The sequence below is a fragment of the Papio anubis genome, chromosome 20, assembly GCF_008728515.1.
Source record: "Papio anubis isolate 15944 chromosome 20, Panubis1.0, whole genome shotgun sequence".
NCBI classification, from domain to species: Eukaryota; Metazoa; Chordata; class Mammalia; order Primates; family Cercopithecidae; genus Papio; species Papio anubis.
The window spans coordinates 1517184-1528478 of NC_044995.1; the positions used below are offsets into that span (position 1 = coordinate 1517184).

An 11295-nucleotide genomic window follows, 5' to 3' on the forward strand; every position below is an offset into this window, starting at 1 on the left:
AGCTGGGACTACAGGCACCCGCCACCGCGCCCGGCTAATTTTTTGTATTTTTAGTAGAGACGGGGTTTCACCGTGGTCTCGATCTCCTGACCTTGTGATCCGCCCGCCTCGGCCTCCCAAAGTGCTGGGATTACAGGCGTGAGCCACCGCGCCCGGCCAGTGACTGTCTTGTTAACTGGTGGCAGGGGTACCCATGTGAGGGGTGCAGCGGAAGCCCCATGCAAGCAGACGTAGGAGAACATCCATTCCTCATTGGCAGGGCACCTGTAGGAAAAGGTCAGTCCCTCTGGGGAGCCTGCTGCCCTAGGGTTTTTTTGTTTTGTTTTGAGACGGAGTCTCTGTCGCCCAGGCTGGAGTGCAGTGGCGCAATCTCAGCTCACTGCAAGCTCCGCCTCCCGAGTAGCTGGGACTACAGGCGCGCGCCACTGCACCAAGCTATTTTCAGTAGAGACAGCATTTCACCATGTTGGCCAGGCTGGTCTCGAACTACTGAACTTGTGATATGCCCGCTTTGGCTTCCCAAAGCGATGGCATTGCAAGTGTGGGCCACGGCGCCCAGCCTGCCCCAGGGTTTTGTAATCTGTACATTCCTGGAGTCTGAGCTGTTTGATGACGGGAAGCAGTGGCCATTCAGGGAGGCCTCATGTCTCCTTGGGAGGACTTACCCGTCTCTGACTGAGGACTGCCCCCTGCTGGAGGCTCCAAGTTTGTGCTCTAGGCCAGTGCTACCCATAGGAGCACCACAGAACCACTTCGTTCATTTAAAATTTTCCAGTAAAAGTAAAATTAAAAGTAAAAAGAAACAGGTGAAATTAATTTTTTTTTTTTGAACTGGAGTCTCGGCCAGGCGCTGTGGCTCACTCCTGTAACCCCGCCCCCGCCGGGAGGCCGAGACGGGCGGATCACCTGAGGTTGGGAATTCAAGACCAGCCTGACCAACATGGAGAAACCTTGTCTCTACTAAAAATACAAAATTAGCCAGGCAAAGTGGTGCATGCCTGTAATCCCAGCTACTAGAGAGGCTGAGGCAAGATAATCACTTGAACCTGGGAGGTGGAGGTTGCGGTGAGCCAAGATTGCGCCATTGCACTCCAGCCTGGGCAACAAGAGCGAGACTCCGTCTCAGAAAAAAAAAAAAGAAGAAATGAAATGGCGTCTCGCTCTGTTGCCCAGGGTAGATTGCAGTGGCGCGATCTTGGCTCACCGCAACCTCCGCCTCCCGGGTTCAAGCGATTCTCCTGCCTCAGCTTCCGCAGTAGCTGGGATTACAGGCACCCGCCACCACGCCCGGCTAATTTTTGTTTGTTTATTTTTGAGACGGAGTTTCACTCTTTTGCCCAGGCTGAAGTGCAGTGGCACCATCTCGGCTCACTGCAACCTCTGCCTCCCAGGTTCAGGTGATTTCTTGTCTTAGCCTCCTGAGTAGCTGGGATTACAGGTGCCTGCCACCATGCCCAGCTGAATTTTGTATTTTTAGTAGAGACAGGGTTTTACCATGTTGGCCAGGCTGGTCTTGAACTCCTGATTCACCTGCCTTGACAAGTGATCCACCTGCCTTGGCCTCCCAAAGTGCTGGGATTACAGATATGTCCCACGACACCTGGCTAATTTTTGTATTTTTAGTAGAGATGGGGTTTCACCATGTTGGCCAGGATGGTTTCAAACTCCTGACCTCAAATAATCCACCCACCTCGCGAAATTATTTAACACTGTGTCTCATTTAGCTCCAAACATACTTTTAGGAAATAATAATAAATAATGGAAAAAATAGAGATACTTTATGGGAGCTTTTTGTGTGTAGTTTCAATGGCTGGAAAAAAATATTTTTTAAATGGCATTGGGATTATATTTGATCTCCCTTGGTTTCATGGAGGCACCTATGAAGCCAGCAGAGAGAAAATATAATGGTACTTGAATCTGTTAAAAGTAAATTCTGTAGAGAGCCATGTTTTCTGAGAGCAAAACTTGATGTTTGCAAAGCTTAGAGGGTTGTAGGTTTCTGCTTGGGAGTATGCACACAGACCCCTTCCTGAAAATCCATGCCTTCTTTTTTTTTTTTTTTTTTTTTTTTTTGAGACGGAGTCTTGCTCCGTCGCCCAGGCTGGCGTGCAGTGGCGCGATCTCAGCTCACTGCAAGCTCCGCCTCCTGGGTTTACGCCATTCTCCTGCCTCAGCCTCCCGAGTAGCTGGGACTACAGGCGCCCGCCACCTCGCCTGGCTAGTTTTTGTATTTTTTTTAGTAGAGACGAGGTTTCACCGTGTTAGCCAGGATGGTCTCGATCTCCTGACTTCGTGATCCGCCCGTCTCGGCCTCCCAAAGTGCTGGGATTACAAGCTTGAGCCACCGCGCCTGGCCTTTTTTTTTTTTTTTTGAGATGGAGTTTTGTTCTTGTCGACCGGGCTGGAGGAGTAGCGCGATCTTGGCTCACCACAACCTCTGCCTCCCAGGTTCAAGCTATTCTCCTGCCTCAGCCTCCCGAATAGCTGGGATTACAGGCATGTGCCACTGCTCCTGGCTCATTTTTTGTGTTTTTAGTAGGGATGGGGTTTCTCCATGTTTGTCAGGCTGGTCTTGAACCCCCGACCTCAGGTGATCCCCCCGCCTTGGCCTCCCACAGTGCTGGGATTACAGATGTGAACCACCATGCCTAGCTGAAAATCCATACCTTCTAAATTTATCTGAGTGCTTTAACCAGCTCTTAGCATTATATGTTTTTGTATGTCATCTTTGGTACCAATTTTTTTTTTTTTTGAGATGGAGTTTCACTCTTGTTGCCCAGGCTGGAGTGCAGTGGTGTGATCTCGGCTCACTGGGTTCAAGTGATTCTCCTGTCTCAACCTCCTGAGTAGCTGAGATTACAGGTGCCTGCCTCCACTCCCAGCTAATTTTTGTATTTTTAGTAGAGACGGGGTTTCACCATGTTAGCCATATGGTCTCAAACTCCTGACCTCAGGTGATCCACCCACCTAGGCCTCCCAAAGTGCTGGGATTACAGGCATGAACCACTGCGCCTGATACATAGTTCTGTGAGTTTTTTTTTTTTTCCAAGACGGAATCTCGCTCTGTCATCCAGGCTGGAGTGCAGTGGTGCAATGTTGGCTCACTCCAGCCTCCGCCTCCCAGGTTCAAGCAATTCTCTGCCTCTTGAATAGCTGGGATTACAGAGGCCCGCCACCATGCCCAGCTATTTATTTATTTATTTGTTTATTTATTTATTTATTTATTTATTTGTTTGTTTGTTTGTTTTTTGAGACGGAGCCTCACTCTGTTACCCAAGCTGGAGTGCAGTGGCGCGACCTTGGCTCACTGCAAACTCTGCCTCCCAGGTTCAAGCGATTCTCCTGCCTCAGCCTCCTGAGTAACTGGGATTACAGGCGTGTACCACCACTCCCGGCTCATTTTTGTATTTTTAGTAGAGACGGGGTTTCACCATGTTGGTCAGATTGGTCTTGAACTCCTGACCTCGTGATCCGCCCAGCTTGGCCTCCCAAAATGCTGAGATTACAGGCTTGAACCTCTGCGCCTGGCCAGCTGATTTTTTTTTTTTTTTTTTGGTATTTTTAGTAGAGACAGGGTTTCACCATCTTGGTCAGGCTGGTCTTGAACTCCCGACCTCGTAATCCACCTATCTCTGTCTCCCAGAGTGCTGGGATTACAGGCGTAAGCCACCGCGCCCGGCCTAGTTCTATGAGTTTTGACAAACACACTGAGTCATGTCACCACCCCACAAGATGGATCTAGGAAACCCATTTTGTCACCCCTTGTGTGTGTCTGTCACCGCTGTGTCTTTTATAGTAAATGCCACCCCACATCTCCAGTGCCTGGCAACCGTGGGTCAGGGTCTGTCTTTTGGTTTTGCTTTTTCAAGCAAATCATATAAATAGAATTGTGGGGTAAACAAGCTTTTAAGAGTGTGAGTGTACACAGTGCACATGCATGCATTTGTTGAGTCTGGCTTCTTGCACTTGGCATGAAGCCTTTGAGATTCACCCGTTGTTGCAAGTAGCAGTTCATTACCATTTGTTGCTGTGTAGTGCCCCACCAAGTGGATGATCTACGTTTGTTTATCCAGTCATCCGTTGAAAGACATTTGCGTTGTTTCCATTTCCTGGTGCTTATTCACATGGCCTGATGGGCTCAGCCCACATGCCTCTGCACCTCTACAAGTGTTACTTCTTGCTTGCAGAAGGTGACTGACTTTTGGAAACTCCTCTGATCACTGAGAGTCTGTCCTGGCTAGAGAGGCTTTGGCACCTAGTGGGGTGCTAGTTGTCTCAGCTGGTGTCTTTGCTAGTGGAGGGGCCAGGAACAGAGGGGCCACAGGGTCTGTGCTGGCAGGACCGATGAGCAGTTTGGGTTGACTCTGCAGTTGACTCCATGTTGGAGTCAACCAGTCAGGCAGGGCCTGAGCTCCTTTCTCCTCTGCGCTGGACCCAGCCTCTGGATTCCAGGGAATGAATGGCAGAGTGCATTGGTTTGTGTTCCTTGCTTAGTCGTTCACTCTATAAATCTCTGTGCCTTGTTTGTGGCAGGCACTGGGGGTCGTGAGGAGGCAGGGTTAGGTCCTTGGGCAGATGCTGATGACACATGGGGAGTGTGAGTGTGTGTGTGTATGTGTGTGCGTGCGCGCACACACACACACAGGGATCAGGCCGTGAAGAACAAGTGTGGGAGCCCAGGACTCCAGCTGGGCTCTATTCACGAGGCAGACGTTCAGGAGGCTCTGTGAGGAGGTGCCAGTGGTGGCCCCAGGATGTGCGGCAGTTAGGACTGAAGAGGAGGAGGGAAATGCAGGGTGGCAGATGCAGCGCAACCCATGGCCGCACACACAATTGAGGAAGGGCCCTTGGGCCAGGAGGAAGTGAGCCCATAGCAGTGCTGAAAGCAGCAGTACTGGGAGCTGACGCAAGGCTCTGGGCCCTCCCAGCAAGGCTCATCTCAGGTGGCGTTACCCACACTCCAAGGGCAGAATGTGAATTCTGCCTCCACAGGTACCCCTGCTCTGCTGGTTCACACGCTGACCACACCTGGAGTAGCAGGGCTCAGAAGGACAGAGGGGTTCCACCGTGTCGTTTTCCACCCCTCCTCCATGAAGCCACATTCTTGTTGGACCTTGGGGTTCCAGGGTTCAGGTACCACTGCTAATGGCTAGGAGAAGGGAAAACTGCGAACGCACAACCCCCACCAGGGGGTCCTATTTCTGTCATCCCTGCTGTTCCTGGGCAGAGGGGCAGGACTAGTTCATCCTGACCCCGTGTTAGGACCCACTAAGGGATCTGTGCTGGGGTCCCCAAGATGACCCAGAGCAACTTGCTGGGGAACTCACAGCCAAGATGTTACTGCAGTGAAGGGACACAGGCAAACTCAGCCCCGGGAACGAGTACATGAGGGCACCCGGAGGAAGCAGGCACATCCTCTCCCCGTGGACTCGCAGGGGCCATGCTGCCCTCCTCCAGTTGTGACAGCACGAGTGGCATTCTGTTTGTGAGAAGACTTGCTCAACGCCCAGGGTTTTCACTAGGGCCGTTCACCTAGGCAGCTTCTGCCTGGCATGGACCAAAATTCCAGATCTGGGGGGCAAAGCAGGCATTCAGCACAAACTGCATTGGTTGTAGAAACAGTTTAGATGCAGTGAGCCCCTCTTACTAGACAGTGAATGCTGGGAGCCCTCCCAAAATCCAGCTTGCCAGACACCAGCCAAGGCCTAGCCTTGCAAGCAGGGCTTCCAAGGAGAGCAGCCAGGCCTCCTGTGTTCACTTTTCTGCATGCGATTCTAACTGATGAAACATTCTAGTTCAATTGAGATTTTGACATTTCTCATTCACTCATTGGGCATCTGCCCTGTATCAGGTCTTGTGGGGGCCCTGGGGATAAAGCAGGGAAGAAACAGTCCTGCCCTCATGGAGCTGACAGGGAGGTGAGCCAGGATCAACACGGGAATGACTGAATAATCTAACAAGGCATAGGCAGTGTTGGCAGAGAACTCCTGGTACCCCAGTAGTGAGTATAGGAGACTGGACAGACACTATGAATTGACGTCTAATGAGGGACCTCAACAGTTGGGTGACGTTGAGCCACATGGGAATAACGGGGAAAAATAAAAGCCTGGGGGCAGCTTGGTCCTGGCCCTGTAGGGGAGAGCTTGACTGCTCATTGCACTGAAGTGAGGCTGGGTGGTTGGGCTGGAGGAGTTGGGATCGTGGGAGGAAATGAAGCTGCTAGGAAGCTTCCCAGTCCTCCCCAGATAGCCACACACCCACCCCCGCTCTTAGACCCTGAGGGTTATGTTCAGGAGTTTGGGTCTTACTACAGGTGAGATCTGAGGCCCTTAACATCCAAACAGGACAGTGGAATATGATTCAGCCATAAAAAACTGAGTGACATACTGATAGATGTAGCAGTGTAGATGCACTTTGCTAAGTGAAAGGACCCCTCACACTCAGCGCATGAGTCTGTTCGCAGGAGCTGTCCAGCAGGGGCAGGTCTGCAGAGACAGGAAGCAGAGTGGCTGCCGGGGGCTGGGGGCAGAGGATGGGGAGTGATTGCTTAGTGTGTACAGGGTCTCTTTTGGGGGTGATGAAAATGTCCTAGAACTAGATAGAGGTGGTGGTTGCATAACATTGTTAATGTGCCAAATGCCACTGAATCATTCAGTTTGTTTTTATTTTTGTATTTTGAGATGGAGTCTGGCTCTCCCGCTCAGGCTGGAATGCAGTGGTGTTATCTCGGCTCACTGGAACCTCTGTGTCCCGGGTTCAAGCGATTCTTCTGCCTCAGCCTCCCAAGTAGCTGGAATTACAGGTGGCCACCACCATGTCCGGCTAATTTTTTTGTATTTTTAGTACCACCATGTTCAGCTAATTTTTTTGTATTTTTAGTAGAGACGGGGTTTCACCATGTTGGCCAGGCTGACCTTGAACTCCTGACCTTAGGTGATCTGCCCACCGTGGCCTCCCAAAGTGCTGGGATTACAGGCATGAGCCACCACACCTGGCCTTGTGTATTTATTTTTGAGACAGAGTCTCATCTGTTGTCCATGCTGGAGTGCAATTACGCAGTCTTCGCTCATTGCAGCCTCTGCCTCCCAGGTTCGAGTGATTCTCCTCCCTCAGTCTCCCGAGTGGCTGAGACTATAGGCATGCGCTACCACACCTAGCTAATTTTTGTATTTTTAGTAGAGACGGGGTTTTTGCATGTTGGCCAGACTGGTCTTAAACTCCTGGCCTCAAGTGATCCACCCACCTCGTCCTCCCAGAGTGCTGGGATGACAGATGTGAGCCCCTGCGCCCTGCCGAATCGTTCACTTTTAATGGTTGAACAGTACACTTTCTCTTGTATTTTGCCATAGAGCAAGAACAGGCGCCCCCCTGCCCCCCACCAGCTGGTCCCGGAGAGTGGAGCAGAGAGGTGGCTGATGATTTTTGTAACGGAGCCATTGTGGTCATTAGCTTTATGTCTTTAGACCTCAAGGTCCTTGTATTGTGGAACTTCTCCTCATAAACTTCAGCTCTGAGACCTGGAGAGGTCCGTTTCCATCCTGACCCTGTCCACACCTTCTTTTGTTCTTTCTCACCCGCAGATGTTGGCTGATGATGCAGAAGCAGGTGCCGAGGACGAGAAGGAGGTGGAGGAACTGAAGAAGCAGGGCATCAACCCCCTGCCTAAACCACCCCCTGGTGTGGGCCTCCTGCCCACTCCTCCTCGGCCCCCTGGCCCGCAGGCTCCAACCTCTCCCAATGGCAGGCCCATGCAGGGTGGCCCCCCACCCCCACCCCCGCCCCCTCCCCCGCCGCCCGGGCCCCCTCAGATGCCCATGCCAGTGCATGAGCCGCTGTCCCCACAGCAGCTGCAGCAGCAGGACATGTACAACAAGAAGATCCCCTCCTTGTTTGAGATTGTGGTACGGCCCACGGGACAGCTGGCTGAGAAGCTGGGTGTCAGGTGAGTGCCCTGGGCCCCCGTGGTAGGCAGGGAACGCTGTCCTGGGCCCAGCCAGGTTCCTCTTGTCAGGGTAAGCCTGGCTGGGGCAGGGTCCTGCCTCTCTCCCCAGCTGTGGGAGTCCTGGTCTGCAGCTTCCCTCACAGGTGCCTTTTCCTTCTTCTAGGTTCCCTGGACCCGGTGGACCCCCAGGGCCAATGGGCCCTGGGCCCAACATGGGACCCCCAGGGCCAATGGGCGGTCCAATGCATCCTGACATGCACCCTGACATGCACCCAGACATGCACCCCGACATGCACCCGGACATGCACCCCGACATGCAGATGGGCCCTGGCATGAATCCTGGCCCACCCATGGGCCCTGGTGGCCCTCCAATGATGCCCTACGGCCCTGGAGACTCCCCACATTCTGGAATGATGCCCCCTATCCCGCCAGCCCAGAACTTCTATGAAAACTTCTACCAGCAGCAGGAGGGCATGGAGATGGAGCCCGGACTCCTGGGGGATGCAGGTATGCGGGGCTCCAGGTGTGACTGCGTGGGGTTGCGGGCTTTACACAGTGGAGTAGTCAGGGAGATGTGATTTTTCTTCCTTCGTCTGAGTCTCTTCGAAAGCATGACTCCATCTCTGTCCCATTTAATGGTTGAATGTTTTCAGTAACATAGGATTTATTATTCTGTTGAGGAAGAAAGGAATATTCTGTTTATTATCATTATAGGTTATTTCTTTTTAATTTTGCAAGCTGTGCCTGGAATCGGAAGCTTGGAAAGTTAGAGGGACGAGTGTGCAAGGGTGTGAGGCTGAGAGGCTGATGGGCTCATCAGGGCTCAGTTAGTGGCCTGGCCAAAACTATCTCTTTCCAGGCAATTCTCGGCTTGGAGCAACCAGTGTCTACCCCAGGACTCTGCGGGTTCTGTGCCCTTTACCGGCCGTTTTCCTGCCTTTTTTTCCTTTTGCATTGGTAACGTGTGTCCAGTGAGCAGAGGGATTTAGATGACGCTGCTGCAGCTGTAGGAGATGCGATGTGCAGCCCTCTGGAGGAGGAGGGCCAGGCAGAGTAGGCCCCCACTGTCCTTGCCCAGTTGCATCTTGGTGGAACGAAGCAGGTGGCAAGCGTGTAGATAGGAGTTGGCTCCTTTCAGCACTGGCCATTGTTAGAAGAAAAGGTGGGGTACCGTGGTGGTAGGCCAGAAGGCTCAGTGCCTCAATGGGGATGGTCACAAAAGTCTCTCTGAGAAGTGAAGCAGCACTTGCAACGTGAGGAACGATGGGACCTCTGGGCGGGGGCGGCGCTGTGTTGAGCTGGGGATACTGCTGTGGCAGCTGCTGGGGGCTGTCCCTGGGCAGAGGCAGCAGGGCAGCCACTGGAGTGCAAGGCAGGGCTTCGAGGTTTGGATGCGGCGCCGTAGGGCAGTGAGAGTCCTGTGTGTGTTTTGCAAGGCAGGTAGGAGCGGCATTGAGGATAGGGCGCTGGACGTGGGGCATAGTCACTCCAGGGTGCCTGCCCCTCTGATGGCCATGTGGAAATTTTGAGGGATAGTTTCAGGGGCATCAGGGATAGGCCCAGGCTAGAGATCAAAATGTAGACATGGGCTTTGACTTTAGGTGGTGCATGGAGCCAGGAGAGCAGGTACTCGAGTGAGAGTGGGTGCTTTAGAAAGATGAGAAAAACAGGCTGCCACAATGAGGTGCTGGGGTTCCCTTTAACAAAAGCATCTGAAAGGTGCATGGGAGAAGCTTTGCTGGCGGGAAACCAGAAGTCGGTCACATTGGTAGCAGTAGGCGTCTCTAGGATAATCCTGTTTCATAAAATCCTCCCTCTAACATGTGTGGTCTGTGGTTTCTGGTGTGTGCACAGACTGTGTGAAGGGGGACCCTTGGCTGTCTGGTTCGTCGAGTGGGTCCCAGCTCTGCGCTGGGATGTGTCACAGAGCAGGCTGGCCCATCAGGTTCACTTGACGAAGTTGAAATGAATGTAAGCTAAGTTACAAGTGCACTTTTTTAGACACTACGTTTTAAATGCTCAGCTGCCCCAGGAAGATTTAGGTGGCCACATGTTGCCCTGCAGATCTAGAACATTTCCATCACTGCATAGCGTTCTGTGGGGAAGCACTAACTCTAGACATCCCCCCCGTCTCGGTGACTCGCTGTCTCCCATGCTCACATGTCATGCACACACACAACATGCAGGAGGTGTTGCCGAGCCTGCCCTCCCCTCTACGCCTGCTGCGTCCCCACGTCAGCCTGTGCCGCTGCCCACAGCTCTTGGCTCAGGCACTGGGGGAGTGCATGGGGTGAGGTGGTTGGTGCCAGTGCCCACACCGCAGGAGGTGGAGGCCCGGTGCTTCCTGAGAGACCCCCTAATGCTGTGGAGCCTCTGTTGGCCAGAGCAGCACTTTGGCTCATTTCATTCTCTTTTCCTGGCTTTTAGTGTTGAACATGGTTGAGTTCACTATGAGATGTACAGTGTTTCCTTATTAATTGTTAGAAAGAAACCATGAAACTCCTGTCCATCCAAAATAATTAAACAAGTACAGGAAAGAGTGCAGGATCCATCCCTGGCCTCTCTAGAATCTGTGTCCCAGAGGGACTGTTTCTGTCTTTTCAAAGCCTTCTCCTTGCGTCTTACAAATGTACATCCGATGTTCCATCCTGTTTCCACCTCATAAGCGTTTGCCCCCATCACTCAGCCCTCTCTGAACCTCATTCTTCACATAGGCGGGACTACCCATGGGCGGCTCCGTTCCCCTGAGACCTGGGGAGGGCAGGCAGGGGCAGGCTGTGCGTCCTTCTCCATCACCATCGGGGTGGGTTTGCAGTGAGGGGCAGGGTGGGGCTGGAGTTGGCACCTGGAGGCCCTTCCCGACATGAACCCTCGGTTCTTCCCTGCCACAGAGGACTACGGGCACTACGAAGAGCTGCCAGGGGAGCCTGGGGAGCACCTCTTCCCTGAGCACCCTCTGGAGCCCGACAGCTTCTCTGAGGGAGGGCCCCCAGGCCGGCCGAAGCCAGGCGCCGGTGTCCCTGACTTCCTGCCCTCAGCCCAGAGGGCCCTGTACCTGAGGATCCAGCAGAAGCAGCAGGAGGAGGAGGAGAGAGCGAGGAGGCTGGCTGAGAGCAGCAAGCAGGACCGGGAGAATGAGGAAGGCACGTGTCCGCCCCAGGGGCCGGGGCACAGGCTCTGGGCCGCTGTTCAGGGGAGCGGAGGTGGTGGGGTGTTCCAGGTTGGGTTTCCTGTCGGGAAGGAGCCCATGGCTAGGGAGGACCCCTGTCCAGGGCCATGAAGCCGGGTTGGGGCTGCTGTATATCCCTGAGAAAACTGGCAGTCAGGGATGGTTTTCTGTGTTGGGTTCAGGA

General features: G+C 53.2%; 1 protein-coding gene across 7 annotated transcripts in view; it reads left to right on the forward strand.

Annotated features, from left to right (window-relative positions):
* Nucleotides 1-11295, forward strand: part of ZC3H4 (zinc finger CCCH-type containing 4) — a 53762-nt gene that overhangs the window by 37784 nt on the left and 4683 nt on the right. For 6 of the 7 annotated variants that reach the window (XM_021931232.2, XM_031659124.1, XM_009194814.4 and 3 more), the window contains 3 exons: nucleotides 7581-7942; nucleotides 8106-8449; nucleotides 10834-11085. In XM_021931232.2, the coding sequence (XP_021786924.1) occupies nucleotides 7581-7942; nucleotides 8106-8449; nucleotides 10834-11085 (958 nt within the window). The remainder of the gene's footprint in view (nucleotides 1-7580; nucleotides 7943-8105; nucleotides 8450-10833; nucleotides 11086-11295) is intronic. The other variant, XM_009194813.4, reaches the window with a different exon arrangement.